The sequence below is a fragment of the Lactuca virosa genome, chromosome 4, assembly GCF_052849685.1.
Source record: "Lactuca virosa cultivar CGN04683 chromosome 4, Lactuca_virosa_CGN04683_v6, whole genome shotgun sequence".
In the NCBI taxonomy this organism is placed as follows: domain Eukaryota; kingdom Viridiplantae; phylum Streptophyta; class Magnoliopsida; order Asterales; family Asteraceae; genus Lactuca; species Lactuca virosa.
In genome coordinates, this window is record NC_136429.1 from 349,136,985 (window position 1) to 349,155,268 (window position 18,284).

General features: G+C 35.8%; 1 protein-coding gene across 4 annotated transcripts; it reads left to right on the forward strand.

Annotated features, from left to right (window-relative positions):
- Positions 1-1,649: 1,649 nt before the first annotated feature.
- On the forward strand, positions 1,650-12,641 carry LOC145108631 (putative 1-phosphatidylinositol-3-phosphate 5-kinase FAB1D). 4 transcript variants are annotated; one of them, XM_079045684.1, is made up of 12 exons: positions 1,650-1,913; positions 2,646-2,803; positions 3,081-3,114; positions 3,213-3,704; positions 3,795-4,287; positions 4,419-5,183; positions 5,869-6,203; positions 7,123-7,249; positions 7,713-7,868; positions 8,745-9,890; positions 10,310-10,564; positions 12,066-12,641. In XM_079045684.1, exons 2-12 carry the CDS (start codon positions 2,713-2,715, stop codon positions 12,369-12,371), a joined length of 4,200 nt encoding a protein of 1,399 aa, XP_078901810.1. In that variant the 5' UTR covers positions 1,650-1,913; positions 2,646-2,712; the 3' UTR covers positions 12,372-12,641. The 4 variants fall into 4 exon arrangements, with proteins under 4 accessions (XP_078901810.1, XP_078901808.1, XP_078901809.1 ...); XM_079045682.1 differs by having other exon boundaries at positions 1,650-1,862; XM_079045683.1 differs by lacking the exon at positions 1,650-1,913 and adding an exon at positions 1,951-2,320.
- Positions 12,642-18,284: the final 5,643 nt, after the last annotated feature.

Below are 18,284 nucleotides of genomic sequence, written 5' to 3' on the forward strand. Positions count from 1 at the left end.
TGAGTTATATAAGTGTCGTTATAATATCTTTTTAACCACTTGCGGTACGGGGAATCTGGTTTGGAGGGCCACTTGGGTTGCTGAATTTCAGAAGTGCTATATGCCAAAATGATCCTGCCCTCCGGTGTTCCATGTCTGGCCCCTGTCTGTACATAGTGGGTGAAGAGTATTGTTTAACTCTTATATAATAGTAATAATAGCTAGACTATTAATTAGTCTCGTCGAACATTAGACTAAACTCTAGTGGTAATGATATTAGGTTTTGTCGAAGGAAATTGTTTTAAGTAAACGAAGCGCTGTCCGAGTATAGAGTCACCACCTTATCAGGTGAGTGTATAGTCCTTTTCATCTTACACATAGATATGAAGTATTTTATATAAATTACGTGTTATGTGTGCATATTATCTGTATACTTGCTGTCTATGCTGGATGAATAATTTTATACATGTTTTAAATGAATTAAGTTGTATATGGATTTTATATCTACAAAATATGTTGGGTAAAACATGGGTAGATGAATGATGAGGGATAAAAGCTGGAATAGAGGAACATTAGCAGTATTGACATTTCCCTATAGGTGAACATTGGCAACAATGGACCTAGTACCCTATAGATGAGCATTGGCAGCTGCGCCACAACCTGTAGATGTTTTTGATCTACGATAAACATCCTAGCAGCTGCGCTCTAAGGATAGTATCGGCAGCTGCGCCTAATAGAGAACATTATAACCATGACAGTAGCGTCTAAAAGACAATACCGGCAAATGCGTCTCATAGAGAATGTTACAATTCTGGCAGCTGCGCCTTAATGATAATATTAGCAGCTGTGCTTGACAACTGTGTCATTGGCAACGATGGACTTTGTGCCGTTTCCTTAGGATGATCCTTAGGAATAAATGAACGAGGAATAGCTGATTCTTAGGGTAGATCCTTAAGAAGATAATGAGGATGGTAATTGAGTTGATTGTTTGATGTTTAAACATAATAATTATATTATTGTGGGTTGAAAACCCTATGTACTCACCAGGTTTCCCAACCTGACCCACTCAAGCTTATTTGTATCACAGGTGCCGATACGAAGTTACTCTACACCGAGAGATTTAAAAAAGATGTAGATCACTAGTGTAAATGAATGTAAGTTCTGTTTATGCTTATGTTTCTGTATTGACAGTGACATCCCAAATGTTTTAAACTGAATAAAAATACATTTCTTCGGAAATGCTATGATAACATATTTATCATGTTTTTCTGGGAACAAATTCCGTAACATTTTTATTAAAAGAGGTACTCTGATTTTTATAAAGCATAAACAAAATCGGTCTTTTCTGGCCGTGAAAATGAAGATGTCACAACTCCATTGTTAGAAATAGTGTCCAGTCATTAACTGTGTTGCTAATATTTCTAATAATAATAGGGTCCTTTTGGGTTTGCCTCATACGTGTGCTTTAACGACTTGTACAGGCCAAAATCGCAGATGAGTTTAATCTATCTGCGATTTTGATGGCTAAAAATTCAATTTTGGTTTTTTTTTTTTTGCTATTTTCCATAAAATAATTAAGATTTTTGACTAAAATTTTTCAATTTTCGGAAGTTGTATTGTATATTTATATTTTTCACCAACCACCCATAACATATGTTAACCTGCCATTGATTCTGATTTTGAAAATTCTTTCTTCGGGGTTTGTAGAACTGTTCTTACTGTGTGGGTCCACATCCGCCATTCTTCCATATTCTAACTTCCTTTCTCCTCATTCTCTCTCTTGAACAGAAAGTTAAGCCAAGAAGAAATCCATAGATAAGCAGTTGGGGACTTGGGGTATTTGTTTGATGTAATGCTAGGGATCGACTTACAGACGGAGAGAGGTCACTATCTCATCCTTACGTGTTAATTGGGTTTCTATTTAATACTGGCAGGTTAACCTTCAAAACAATTTTCAATATTTACCATATTGTTTGTCACGATGGCATGATATGGTACAATGTTTCAGAGTTTTTCCTAAATTTTCTTTCAATTTCCTGTTTCTATGTTTGAATTTGAGTATATTTCGGGCAAGAACGTTTAATTGTCGACCAACAAGTCAACAGATCAACTTCATCATCTTTAATCTCGCCTCCATTAATCAGTTACATCCTAGTTCAGATAGTGATCGGCCGTTCATCTGATTCGGGTTGATGTTGTGTTGTCGTTCTTTTCTAATTTGTTTTGTGTATTTCAGTCAAGAGTTGTGATATTGATTCTGGTATATGTTTGTTAATGATTTCACATTGCTACTCGAAATGAAACAGTAATTTGATTCCTGGTGGTATTTTGGTTGTATCAGGTAGGCTCGTCTTCTTCAATCTTAGTGATTCTTTTGAACATTGACTTCATGTTTTCCAAATTACGGAGCTTACAGCTAACCCTTGTCAAATATAATTTGCAATTTCAAGTTGACTTAGTAAGAGAACTATTATATTTCTTTTTCTCTGTAAGAGGATTTGCATAATTGTTATCCAAACTACTTGTGATTTTGTTCCCTAGGCGACTTTGAGTATTGATCTAGGTTTTAACTTAGTAATTGATAGACGACTAAGTTAAACTTCCATAGAAGTTCACATTTTGCTAGGGCTTCCGGTCATTTGTAATGATTATTTCTTATGTTGCAGGACCCTTCATCTTTAAAGAGTTACTTTGTGATGCCAATTTTCTGGTGAAGGGGAAGAGTTAGAGGATATGACGCATGATAGTTTGATTATTCCATCAGCTTCATCAATCAGCCCAGCTGTGTCTCTGGCAAAAACTGATAGCTCCGTTTCATATTACAGTAAGTGCCTGTTTTTTTTTGACATACTGGAGGCACAACTTAGTTCAGTCAGATATATAGATGTGTCTTTTTGACTTAATACAAAAAGGACTCGATGGGGAAACTTCATTCAGACAATCTTTTTCAGTCCAAAAAAGGAATAGTTATCCATACATCACTGATGAAAGAAAAAAAAACAAATACAGACAATTGTTGAAAAACACCTTTCCCTTGATTACATCACAAGTAACATTTTCTTTTTAAGTCATAAATAATCTGTTTGATTATACTGTTTCAGATGATTATCTTGTGGATGTGCCCTCAAATGATAGGTAAGCTGATGGCCACACCTCACCAATCTCCTTTAAAAAAAAAAAAAGTTAGATGGATCATGTATCTATTACATAATCATATAATTGTTTACTTTTAGGTCCCTGAGAGAGGAATCAAGCAGTGGAATTCGTATCTTACAACAGGAGCATGAATCATGTGATGGAAATGGGGGTATTGATTCTCATATTTGGTTTCCCCCTGAACCAGAAGACCGAGAGGACGACATGGAGGGTAGTATTGGCAATTATGAGGACGATGATGACGATGAAGAGTACGGTGATGGCATGAAATGGGGAAAGCCAAGTAATCTGAGCAGCCTTAGAGAAGAAGGATGTGGGAGCTTTAGGTTTAGAGAAGAAACAAAAAAGGCAATGGATGAGGTTATGAATGGGAAGTTTAAGGCACTTGTGGAGCATCTTCTTACATCAATGGGCATTTCTTGTTCTGGGAATACGTGGGTGGATACAGTCACAGCTTTATCATGGGAAGCTGCTTCATATCTGAAGCCAGATGCTTTTGAGGGAAAAGTAATGGATCCTGATGGATATGTGAAGATCAAATGTATTGCGACCGGTTCTCGGACCCAAAGGTTAGTAGTACTAGTACTGACTGGTAATTTCTGTCTTGTTGATTGTGAGTTGTGAATTATATTATATTTATTTGGTTTTATGTTTTGCAGTAAAGTTTTCAAGGGCTTAGTCTTCAAGAAACATGCAGCTCACAAACACATGCCAACAAAGTATAGAAAACCCAAGTTGCTATTGATCAAGGGTGCACTTAGTGTTTCTTCAGATGGACTATCATCCTTTGAGTCGATGAAACAGGAGAATGAGAGGCTAGATTATCTAATTGGGATGATAGAGAAGTTGAATCCAAATGTCGTACTAGTTGAGAAAACCGTTTCACGAGATATTCAAGAGTCTATCCTTGCAAAAGGGATGACATTGGTATTGGAAATGAAACTACACCGGTTGGAGAGAGTTGCTCGTTGTACTGGCTCACCAATCTTGTCCTCTGATATGCTGCTGCTGAATGACCAAAAGCTGAGGCACTGCGAATCCTTTTATTTTGAAAAGATTGTAGAAGAACATGCTGCTCTTTGTGATAATGGAAAACGCCCTAAGAAGACATTAATGTTTCTCCAAGGCTGTCCCACACGAATGGGATTTACGGTCAGTTTATATACTCTCTCTCTCTCTCTCTCTATATATATATATATATATATATATATATATATACACACTGTTACTGTTGTTGTTGATCTGACTGACTAATTAATCCACACATACATACATACATACAGATTCTGCTGATGGGATCTCACAGTGATGAACTTAAAACCATAAAATGTGTTGTTCAGTTTGCGGTTGTAATGGCATACCATTTGATCCTTGAAAGTTCATTCCTTGTGAATCAACGGGCAATGTTATCCACGACTGCCCCGGATGGAATGGCTATATTTTCAACTAAACCTGTGTTTGTGTATAAAGGTCTTGATATTCCTGTAGCCAGTGAGTCGAGTACGGAAACTACAACTAGTGATAATTTGATCACCACCATTGATATCCCCATCTCCAATGGATTTCTTCAAGAAAATGGGCCCGACAACTTGGGTCTGGAAGGGCATAGTTTATCATCTTATGAGCCATATGACCCAATTGTTCTCTCAGGGTTATCTTCACTCTCAGCCTCTTTACAGGAAGTTGTAGGGTACCCTCTTTTCAATGCTACCCCCCAAGACCAAGACCAAGATCATGAGGAGGAGGAGGAGGAGACATACCTTGGCTATAACACCCCCCTTGACCGCACCGAAACCAGCTCTCCAGATACGGAAACAGAGTTGCTTCCAAGAAACTTGTCCTTAGAAACAAAAGATTCTGAAGAGCGTATGCAACGTAAGGATGACATTACTGCGGTTTTGGATTCCGAGAGCATATTAGTTTTGATGTCTAGAAGGAATGTCACAAGAGGGACTACGTGTAAGCAAAGTAGCTTTTCATGTATCAAGTTCTACCGGAATTTCGATGTGCCCCTCGGAAAGTTTTTGCAGGATAACTTACTCAATCAGGTTGCTTTAAACACCATATATATATATATATATATATATATATATATATATATATATATATATTCTCTTCCTTTTTGGCTGCGTTTGTTACATGGATTGGATGTCTTTTGCATGTAAGAGAGATCGAGGGCGAGTATCTTTTCAGGCGTGACAAAAATTGCAATTTTCCGTCCCAATGACATCAGCCTGGTGCATGCCAAAGGCAGTACAACCTTTTCTATTCTATCATTTTCTCTGTGCCTTAGTTCACAAGCTTCATGCTTTTACAAATAATACTTTGTTTTCTTCTGCTTACTTTCGAGTATTCTATCTTCTCTCCTAAATATTTCTTATCTTCGTTTCTTTCATATTACTAAATTCTACTTTGTAAAATCTACCCAATAATAGCAATAAAAGTAGTTTTCACTGCTGTAATTGAGTACATATTTTAAAGTACAATGTTCTAATAAGAAAGCAATTGAAGCTACAATGCTATATATAATTGGGTAGATTTGTTGAAGTTCAGTGCCTTGATAAGAAAAAGGAAAATTAAAACTACAATATTGTAATAGAAAGAAATGGAAGTAGGATGTTATAATACAGTCACATATGAGTGAAAGTATGTTGCTATCTCTTGCATTTTATTTAGCCGAATATATCAAACCATAATTTTATAGTTGGCACTGACAGCTGTGAACCTATGCAGAAGCTTTTGTGTGGAACATGTAATGAACTACCAGAAGCTCATCTTTCGTACTATGCACATCAGAACAAGCAACTCACAATTCAAGTTAAACGTCTTCCTTCAGATAAGCAGTTGCCTGGTGAAAATGAAGGAAAGCTTTGGATGTGGAGTTGTTGTGGCCAATGTAAACCCTCCAATGGAAGCTTAAAGTCTACCAAAAGAGTATTGGTCTCCGTTGCTGCTCGTGGGTTATCCTTTGGGAAGTTCTTAGAACTTGGCTTCTCCAACCACTCTTCATGGGAAATACCATCTAGCTGCGGACATTCCTCTTATGCTGACTATTTTCACTTCTTCGGGTATGCACTTGTCCATTTTTCGACTATGTTTGTTTGATCCTTACTAGGAATTCGAGTTCTATCAACATTCTCCATTTTAGGGGCGATGAAAATGTATGCTATGTCCCTCATGCATTCTCGCCTTAGCGGTATACAAGTGAAAATCCATATGTGAGGCATCATCACCTTCCTTCCTTGCTATGGGGACATTGTAATTTGTCTCCTCTATGGGACTGTTGGTGGGGGCTAGGAGTGGTCAGTGGTGTATACCCTATTTTTATTGTGTAGAGTTCTTGCCATAATATGCTGATTTGACAGAAATTCAATTTTTTTGTCTCATACGCGATACAAAGAAGGGTAAAGGTCACTGCTGAGCCCTAGTGCTCTCTCTGGTAATGGGGAAGGAAAATCATAATGTACCTAGTGCATGGAACATACTATGCTTGAAGCTGAGACCACACTTAATAGATTCTCACCTCTTTACTTCTGGGGCAACTAAGCGTACGCAATAGATATAGTGAAATAGTGGTTTGAAAATGTCATTATTCTAAAACTAGGAAGTTATCTATGGTACACCTTAAACCATTACTTTTTTGCAATTAGAACTAACCTAACTGACTAACTCGGGGAATATATATATATATATATATATATATATATATATATATATATATATATATATATATATATATATATGTAAGGGCTTCTGCCCAGCGGTATCAGGTATTGCCCTCCTTCCTTGTGGTCTAGGGTTCAAGTCCTGTTAGGGACATAGGTGGATTTAGGAGTAACTTAGGTAGGAGTAGAGTAGATTTGGCATTCTAAAAAGTATATGTACATATACATATACATATAGATATCCATATGCGTATACATGTTTATGTATATGTATATATGCATATATTTATATTTTCTGATAAGATGGTTGTGAAACTTGCAGATCAGGCTCCATGGTTGCAATGTTTAGATACTCAACAGTGGCTACTTACTCTGTATCTCTGCCGCATTGGAAGGTCGAGTTTACCAATTCAATAGAAAGAGATTTTCTTAAAGAAGAAGTTGCGGATGTATGTATATTCATAAGTAGTTTATTGGCTTAGTGTTGAAAGTTGCATATGTAATTTTTTTTTTAGCGTTGGTCTAGCCAGTTAATAACTTGTTATAGCGATTAAACCATTATACTTATTTTGACCTTCAAAAATCAGTTTTCCCAGTTACATGGTTTTGATATAAGGGGAGAAAGAAAAGCACAACTTACTTTCATCATTCTATCAGTCTAGCCATTGAACTATTGATTTAGCCACTGAACTGTTATTATATAATCATAAGAACTAATAGCTCAATTTGATAAAATAGTGAAAGTATGTTGTGCTTTTTTTTCTTTGACCTTTTAAAATTGATTTTCTTCAACGGTTAAAAGAGTAAAAAGGTAGTTAAATGGCTAGATAGATTAAATGATGAAATTACGTTGTATTTTGGCCTATATTATCTGCAGTCATTTAATAAAATTTAACTTGTTGGGGTGTGAAGGTGTACCAGGAAGGGCAATCAGTGTTTGCTGAGGTTGAGAACTCCCTGAAGAAGATGGAAGACAAGTTTGGTGGATCAACACTGAACATTCAAGGATCATGTAAAAGATTCTCTGACATCAAAGAGATGTTGAATAAAGAGCAAGATGAATATGAGGTTGGTTACTTTCTCATCACTCATAGATAAATGATAGATCTCATTTCATTGGGTGTTTTGTTACTCTATCTAAGCCCTACAAAGGCTGCACTTGTTACACTGGACAGAATTGGATATATATATATATATATATATATATATATATATATATATATATATATATATAACACATATCTAAACCCAAAGTCATGGCTTGTGAGAAGCACCAACCACCTTTTCAAGGAAAGTGTGACAAGTTATCTCATGAAAAATCTGATACTTGAAGAAAACCATATCATCTCTACAATCATAATGTATCCCCAAAAACCAAAGGAGGAGTTTTTGAAGCATCAACCTCAAGTCCTTATAAGTAATAAGAAAACCATGATCACAAAAATTCCAATGTGAATTGGGCTCCTTGCTATGTACATGATTTACATCTCAAATGGCAGAAGAATAATACAATGTAGATGTTCTGACACTAAGACGTGCTATTATCCAGTAATCATGCTCCCAAAGTCTTCCTATGAGGAATATTAACACCAATATGTATCCCGTTATATATATACTTAAGCGCATACTTTTCCTATTGCATACGCATTTGTTCCTTCTGTTTAGAAGTCATGCTGAATAAGAATTTTTTGGCAATGACAAAAAACTAAAAAAAGCTTAACCACTTAATTTAATTATAAATCTACCCAATTGTAGCAACGCCATCCAAATACAAGGCAAATTTTCACTGCTGTATTAGAGTAGATTTTCCAAAGTCTAATAATAATTGGGTAGAGTACAACTACAATCAATGTCCAACTAAGAAAATATGAAATTACAGTGTTGTGATAGAGAGAAATGTTTTTTTATTTTTACGTTGTTTGAATCGTCCATCTAATACTATAGGTTAAGATGAAGAAGCTGAGTGAAAGCACGAGCATGACTAAATGGCTGTACAAGCCTCTGCACTTGAATTACATACAATGGGAGGTTTTACTTCGTTCATACATCTGGGATGAGCGCATCCATTCACTCCTTTCATCCGATCTTATTGTTGACCCCCAAACCGTCCGTGAATCACAGCGTCCTCATCATCTTCAGGAGAAAGATACCACCACCATCAGCATCACTGAAAATGGTAATATCAAAATCGATACACATACACCCGAACCCAGAGAAGCAAATGGCTTATCAGTTGAACCAATCACAACCGAAGAAGCTGTTGTTGATGATGAAAATGGTGGAGTTTCTTCGGCTTTTTCATCAAAATCAGCCGATCCCAAAGGGTGGATGTGGACACCATTCTCGCAGATTGAAAGCATTTATGTGAAGGATCTCCACAGAGGGTACTTGCCCAAATATGAAGCTTCCGGAATACACAAAATGATTACCCAGTCCCAGTCCCAGTCCCAAGGCGAAGAGGGCTCAAAGATTCATTTCCCATTGGGTACAGAAAATCTTCTTATGGTATCGGATTATGAAGACGAGTTATCAAGTATGATAGCATGTGCGTTGGCTTTTCTAAAGGACGGAAATAGTAATACATCATTGGAATTTGTAAGTGACGATTCAAAATCATACGAAAGTTTACCGAAAATGTTGTCTTTGAGTTCCCCAAATTGGTCTTCCTTTACCTCCATGGATTCCGATGTAGAAGACTCCCGTTTTTCGAGCTTTGATGGGTTGGAATTGCTGGATTCCGTTGCTGCTTATCTTCACCCCGTGATTTCCATGGGAAGATTAGCCAACAGATCTAAATATTCGGTAGCTTGTTTATTTGCCAAAGATTTTCTCGATCTTCGTGGTCAATGTGGTTTATCTGAGCTTGATTACATTTCTTCATTAAGCCGTTGTAAGCATTGGGATGCCAAAGGTGGAAAGAGTAAATCTTTCTTTGCTAAAACTCTTGATGACCGCTTCATTATTAAGGAAATTAAGAAAACCGAGTTTTACTCCTTTCTTGAATTTGCTTCTCACTATTTTGGGTACATGAATCAGTGTTTTAAACTTGGAAATCAGACATGCCTCGCCAAAATTCTTGGTATTTATCAGGTTTGTTTCTTCCAGGTTTTCTACTTTTAGTTATTTGGGCTAAATGCAAGAGATGGCCGTTTTCCTTTTTTCAGTTCTTTCTATTTTCTGATTTCTTTTTTCTTATCTAGGCATTGTACTTTGAAAATCTATCCAACTATAGCATTTGTTTTTTCATATCTGACATTATACTTTGTGAAAATTGCTTTGTACATGGATGACACTGCTATATTTGGGTACATACAACTTTAAAGTGCAATGATGTAATAGGAACAAGTGAAAATAGTATGTTATAATAAACAAATCAACAATGAACAACCTACTTTGATGAAGCTGTTGCTTTTAAACCATTGAAGTATTTTGAAAGTAAATAGTTTATAGTAGGTAGTGGTATTCTTTGTGGATGTAAATGGGGGGGTTATATGATATATGGAATGCAGGTAAAGAAAAGAAAGAGTGGGGCTAAACATGATCTAATGGTGATGGAGAACATTAGTTATGGGAGAAAAATTACGCGGCAGTATGATCTGAAAGGAGCTCTGTATGCTCGTTTCAATGCTGTTGTTGATGGTACAGGAGACGTTCTTTTGGACCAAAACTTTGTAAATGACATGAATGTGTCTCCTTTATACGTTAATACAAAAGCAAAGCGGAATCTGCAACGCGCTGTGTGGAACGATACTGCCTTCCTCAATGTCAGTCACTATTCCCTTACTTTTTCATTTATGCCTGCCACTTAGGCCTTGTTTATCTCCATAAAAATGTATTTTAGATGGCCCACTTCCAATTGGGGGAATGGAAGTGACCAAAAAATTTGCAACCTCTCTCTATATACCTTCATGGATTAAGTTTCCTCCGCATTAAGTCAAAAAGAAAGAGCACGAGCTCTTTCTTTTTGACTTAATACAAAAAGACTCATCCCCACTAAGTCCTAGCTTTTTGCAATTTTACCCTCTCTCTATATACCTTCATGGATTAAGTTTCCTCCGCATTAAGTCAAAAAGAAAGAGCACGAGCTCTTTCTTTTTGACTTAATACAAAAAGACTCATCCCCACTAAGTCCTAGCTTTTTGCAATTTTACCCTCATTATTTCTTTTCCTTGCATTTCCAAAGTTTGTGTCCATTTTCTCAAGTATTTTTTAAACACACCTACACAGAAACTGCTTCTTTTTTTTTTTTTTTCTTCTAAACAACACAATTTACTGCTTCCCTTTCCCATCATTAAGAATATTGTTTTGCCAGTAATATAATATGATGAGCAGGCACCATACTTTTTAAAATATCTGTTACCAGTCTTCTCTTAGAAGTCATTGTGGCAGTTGAATCTGAAAAGTATTTCATGCTTTTGACTTGAAACATGGCTGATGGAGACCGTTTTTGCTATTTGTCAAATATCTAAACTAAAAGATTTAGATAATACAAAGTATAGGAAAATATTGGTCACTAGTTTATTTGTAATACTTATACTTATACGGGCAATGTGCTTTATTTTTAACCCACAATAGCAACACCTATACTAAGAACGTACTTACATTTTTACCAATCTAATCAATATTCAACCCAAAACCTGAAAAATGCTTAATAGTTTCAATTTACAAATTAAGGAATGTAAGTACATTGCTATTATGGATAAGAAGTTCTAAGTACATTGCTAATATGTGTAAAGTAACGTAAGTATGTTGCTATTATAGGATTATATATATTTTATGTGCAAAGTAATATAAGTATGTTGTTATTGTTGATTTATATATTGCTATTATCTGTAAAAAAAAGTGCATTGCTATTATTGTTAAAAAATGTACGTAGATTTTGCTATTATGGAAAAAGAAACATAAGTAGTTGCTATTTTGGTTAAAAAAATAAAGTATGTTGCTTATATTGACAAAAAGTGTAAAATACGTTGCTATTTCTATCCACTGTTAATATGTGACAAAAGTTGGACCGCAGCAGTCACAATACAGAGTAGGAATTAGGCCGTGTTTTTTTTTTTTTCCAGTTAAGTGTGGTCTGGATAAAGTGGTTTGTGTGAAAAATGTGTGAGAATTAGACCCATGACTTTCTGTATTAAATAAAACTTTCTGCATTACTCATATGTGATATGTAGATATAGAATAGATGTTGATCAAGGAAAAAAGTAACAGAAGCTTAGAATTGATTATTAATAAATGATATTTTATTGGTTTTGATATATTCAGTCGATCAATGTGATGGACTATTCATTATTGGTTGGAGTGGACGTGGAAGAAAAGGAGCTGGTATGCGGCATAATCGATTACGTGCGACAATATACTTGGGACAAACAGCTGGAGAACTGGGTGAAGTCCTTTGTGGTCCCCAAAAACCAGTTGCCTACCATAATCTCTCCAAAAGAATACAAAAAAAGATTCCGAAAGTTCATTGACACCCACTTTTTCAGTGTCCCTGATGACTGGTGTTCTCAAAGACCCTCCAACCGCTGCACCCTTTGTGGTTCCAACACCCCAAACCCAAAGGCGAAATGAAAACTTGTTATTAAATTTTGGATGCATATACATACATCACCATGAACCATCAACGCTCAACGCCACCCCATCCATTCTGCACCTTTTTAGCAAATTTCTGGGGATAATATGTATTAGTTTTTAAGTGCCGGGAAATCCACCAGCTGGTAGCTTTTATATATATATATATATATATATATATATATATATATATATATATATGTTGTACAAATGTTACGTTGGAAAGAGTTGTGTGTTTGTTTGCAATGAATGACAAAAAGTTTAAAACCACCACTTTTTCCCTACATTATCAAGCCATACTCCAAAACGAAGGATCCATAAATAAAACCACTAACGAATGAGTCAATACCATTTCTAATTAAGTCAATAAAAAACTATTAAAAAATAAATAATTTCAGTTGTTAACTATTATCCTATATATATATATATATATATATATATATATATATATATATATATATATATATATATATATATATATATTAAAATTTCTTTAATAAAAAATATATTTGTCATAATCTATCATAATTGTTTTTTTATTTATGCTTGCTTAGTATTGTATTAATATTTTTTTCTCTTTATTTTCAATATTTGAGTAAGCTCGCATTAATCTCTTATTATTCCATACACGATAGGTGGTTGTTCTCGCCGCACCTAGTTGGTTAATCTCTCTATACACAAATAGTAATATTATGATATTCATTATATTGGTGGGACTAAGGTTTGTTTTTTTTTTTTTATAATTATTATTATTAATGTCAAGCAAAAACAAAAAGGTATAATTACAACTATTTATAACCAAACATAACTATAATAACAAAGAAATATAGTTTCATTTACCATTGTTTTGTTAATTATAGTTATATTTTAAGTTTATTATGCATGCATTAATATTAAGAGAAATCTCCAATAAAGTCCTAATATTTTAGGTCAGTTAATGATTTAGTCTAAAATTAAATTTTGTTTACAAAAAAGGACAGATTACCGGCTAAAACTTCAGAATAACCCTTTGTGACCGGTTTCACAGATTTAGCCGATATCTTGTCTTTTTTCGTTAATTGATCCAAAATTTTGGGCTTTTCCATTAATTAATCAAAATTTTAGGGTTTTTTTTCATTATTTTTTACCAATAAACCAAAATATTTGGACTTTTTTGAAGATTACATTTACAGTAATATATATTATATGATCTAAGTACATATGTACCATTCCTTGTCTTCTTTCTTGCGCTCTTTCTAGTCTCACCGTGTGTTTTCATCGTCGTTGTCAAACCCAACAACAAAAACTCACTCACAAGCACCGTTAACTCCATCGATTTTCCAAAATCATCCATTCACAACTCTAAGATCATCTTTCATTCTCCAAATAAAGAAAGGAGAAATCTTTGCTGATTATGTGGATGCCCCTATTACCTAACCATGACTTAAACCATAGTTCCAACACTCGGATGTTCCTATTACCTAACCATGATTCGAACAATTTTTCGAACCCATACACTAATGGCGTTGTCCATTGTAACATCCTGAAAACCACAAGGTAAAAATTTCATTTATAATTCAATCAAGACACCAATTATCTTTATTTTAAACATTAAAAGTAGTTCATAATAAAATAGTTATCAGAGTGAAATCCCAAAATCATCATAGTGCGGAAACATGGATGGATGCGCTGCGATAAAGCCGAACCCTTCCCTTTTTAAAACGGAAATACCTGAAACAAAAATCCGAAAAACCGTAAGCACGAAGCTTAGTGAGTTCCCTAAAATACCACATACCATACATATCAACATATACTGGCCCTGCCTATCATCAGGCCCCGCCTGACATCGAGCCCCGCTCGGTATACATACCTGTCACACCCCCAAACCGAGATGACGGAAACATTCGGGGGTGGAGGACGTCATGTACAGTATCACAACAATGCGAAATAGTAAAACAAGCAACAACATCCATTGCATTAATATTATAGTTAATACACTCGTGTTCTTTGTATAGTTTGTATGACACCAAAATGTATAGCAAAATAAAAGACGAGTCTTGAATATGCTCCGTCTTCTCAAAACCTGTGGAAGTGTACCTTTCTATTGGTTTCCTGAGAATACAAGTTATTTTGAAAGAGAGTTTCAACATTTAAGTTGGTGTGTTCATAAGTATTTAGTATTTAAAGTTTGTGTTTGTTCTATAAAAATGTTAGTATGTTTCGCAGAAAATCCCATATTTTCTATAATAAATGAAAAGTAGTCTTCGACCTTAAGACCCAAATGGTTGTATGTTTGTATTCTGAAATAGTGCAAATGTATGTTTTCCATAACTGTAGACTATTTTTACTAGAAAAATAGTATATCGTTCTCGTAAGAACGTCACAGTATGCATATAATGGAAAATAATGATTTGCAGTAGTATTGTTTAAAATAAAACCACTGAAGTAATGTTTGTCTTGTAAACCGAATTGTTTAGTTAATGCTTAATGTGAATGAGATTATAACCATACTTAATTGAATAGTATACTACACGACGTTCTTCAGGCGTCGAAAAACTTATGACATTTGTCACCCGTAGACCTGCCGGTCTCAACTGTAGCTAACAGCCAAGGTGCGGGACTGTCAGTCCCGTATAGATCTATACACAAATTCACGCTCTCCCTCCAGGAGACACTGGTTATAAAACATGACTTAGCAAGGATTTTACTAAGTACCATTGTGACAACCCGAAACTTTTTCCGTTATCCTTACCCAGTTTCCGTTTATAAAAATTTGGGTTTTTAGTTAATTCCGTCAAATTTCTTAGTTTGGGAAGGACCTTACGTTCTAAATAAATTCGAATTGATTTATTTTCGTTCACGTTAGTATTATTTTTGGTCTAAAGGAATATTCTAAACTCAATTCGATCGAGTGTCGTATTCGAAAACGAGGTTTTCTAAGTCAAAGCATAGCATCCGGGCCAAACAAACCTTCGAGAGGAGCTTACGGCCGCAAACACAGCTTACGGCCGTAAACTCTGTTTACGACCGTAAACCCTATTTACGGCCGTAAACCCTCCACCCCACCCCTTGGCCGTAAACTCACCCCTATATAAGGGATGAGTGGCCTTCATTTCTCACTTTACACACTCCAGAAGCTTTCTCTCTCTGCTCTCTCTCTCTTTCTCTCTCTACAAACTTCGAATTCTCTCCAAGATCTTCAAGAAGTAAGTATTTTTCCACATTGAATGTTGTTTCAAATCCATTTCTAGTGGTAAATCCATGTTCCTATCTCATGAATCTCATCTTTTCTAGATTTTCTCTCTCACTAAGAACACCAAGAACACACACTAGTTCTTAGTGGCTAAAAACCTCATTTCAAGCTTCCACTACGTAAGTACACTACTCTTAGCTTGTTAGATACAAGAATCACCTGTTAAACATCTAGAAATCGTGACCAAAAGGGTGTTTACGGCCAAGGCAATCTCCCTTGACCGTAAACTCTATTTAAGTGGTGCAAAGTTGCCACAACACCCTCCTAAGCCTAGAAACAAGGCTTAGAACACTTCCAGAAGGCTAGAAAGGACCTTGAAACGCCGAAAATCGCATCTCTCACCAAGTGTTTACGGCCGTAAACACATGGGCCGTAAACCTATAGGCCGTAAACCCATGGGCCGTAAACCCATGGACTGCAAACACTTGGGCCGTAAACATATGGGCCATAAACCCTATTGGACCACAAACCCTTGACCGTACACTCCTGATTACGGCCGCAAACTCCCCTCTTCAATCACATGTGATTCTAACACTTAGTGTTAAGTGTTTCCTAGTCCCTAAGGTGGTTTCCTTCCATAACAAATAGTGTTATGCCCTCACCTAATGTATATACGTACTTTTACATGCTAAATAGGATCCGGTTGTGCCCGAGGCTTTATTTGACAATCAGAAATTCCTAGCATGTTACACTCGAATCCCACGTCAAACAGTGAGTTCATACCCCTACGCTTTTTCCGAGTTTTTCATGTTTTCGGGGGGGGGGGGGGGGGGGAATACAAGCAAAAGTACAAGGAAACTTGTACTCAAAGTATATTATTTTGTTTAAAATAATTATATGTTCAGTATGCTTTTAACACAGAAAACAGTTTTACCAAACGATTAAGAAATCAACTCGTAGAAACAGTTTTCAAAACTAAAGCAAGGAACTTGTGAATCTTGTCATAAAATGTGATATTTTATAAAGAGTTCATACGAAACATAAACATGATTTTCAGTATTATTACATGCAAATTGTTAGTCTTAAGTTGGAGACACGTCCTTGGTAACACTCCCACCGGATTCGAGAGTGTAGGACTACCACTTGAAACCAGGATCTCTTGTAGGGAGAGCGTGACTGCTGTGTATAGATCTATACGGGACTGACTATCCCGCACCTCGCTGCTAGCTACAGTGGGACCGTCAGGTCTACGGGTGACAAAGTCATAAAATGATACTGGCCCCGTTACGTGCCATATCAAGTCTAAGTACGGTTATGACACTCGCAACCTAGATAACGAAATTTACTTTTGTAATAATGAAACAAGTGAACTAACCTCAAAGTAATAACCGATTTGATTACTAGAGTGTATTAATAATACCCTTAGGATTTAGTTCACCGCTTATTTATTAGTTTTATTTATGTAATAAGGCTAATACACCTCACTGAGAGCAAACAGGGTTTTTCAAGGAAACTACATCTAACGATACAAGTATGGTAGATACTTGTACACCTCAGACAAGAACAGAAAACCAACGATCAACTTTTAAGGAAAATATAGGATTTTTCTGGGGTAACTCAACCTTACATAAATAGGCTGTTTAACATACAACTAACGGATAATCAAACACCTTTCATAAGAAAATATAGGATTTTCTTGGGAAACACTTTTCAAAGGATCAAAGAAACATTTCTTTCACCAGAACTAAACGCTTATGAACTCATCAGCTTTATGCCGATATTTTAAAACTGCTTGTATTCTCAGGGCAACAATAGACAGGTACTCTTGCCAACTTTTGGAGAAGACGGAGCATTTTGGAGAAGACGTCTTTTACTTTTCTTTCACCAGAACTAAACGCTTATGAACCATGTTTTCAAACAATGTAAATATTCTTATTATAATGTAATGGTTGTGTTTACTTCGCTTACTATGATACAACTGTTGTGATACTACGCATGACGTCCTCCGCCCCGGAACGTTTCCGCCATCGGTTTCGGGGTGTGACAGATTGGTATAAGAGCTATTGTTTATAGTGAACTAAGTATACCGAACCTTACATGGTATACAACTATAAACACAAAGGGGCTGAAGTGCTCTGAACTAAAAGTATACTTTTAAAAAAATAAGTATTTTTACAAAAAGTATACAAGTATACCTACGCACCAGAAACAGTATCATGAGTAGAACAAAACAAAAGTATTTGGGTGTTGAACACTGCGGTTAAACCTGGGCAGTTATGTAATCATGTCTAGGGTCAAAATAGCCTGATCAACTATATTTATTCGAGACATGACCAACATGTGCTTGGGAGTGACTTTGGTGTTGCAACAGGCCTAAAAACTTGCCAACTATCCATACAACAAGACGTCGATAGAACAAAACATATACTGTAGGAGTATTTTAGCCAGAGCCGAATACATTGTAGAAATTCATTTCTAGTGTTGCTACCTATTCGTTTCTTAGCGATAACTTACTTGTATTAGTAACCTTTCTTTGCTTATCGCTTGGTAGAACACTTTATTATCAGGATGGGATATATTTTGTTTCATATATCTCGAGGACTTACCATCCTCTTCTTCCTGATTATTTTAGAACAAGATGCCTCCCCAAAGAAGACCCATAAGAAGAAATGACAACACTCCACCACCACCACCCCCTCAGTTCGATCCCGTCATGTTCCAGGCAGCTGTTACTGCTGCTG

Excerpts from the sequence above, each read along its gene's own strand:
- LOC145108631 (XM_079045684.1), top strand. The coding sequence starts at position 2,713 with ATGACGCATGATAGTTTGATTATTCCATCAGCTTCATCAATCAGCCCA. Across the intron at positions 3,115-3,212 it reads GATGTGCCCTCAAATGATAG|GTCCCTGAGAGAGGAATCAA; the intron begins GTAAGCTGATGG and ends GTTTACTTTTAG. Across the intron at positions 10,565-12,065 it reads ACGATACTGCCTTCCTCAAT|TCGATCAATGTGATGGACTA; the intron begins GTCAGTCACTAT and ends TGATATATTCAG.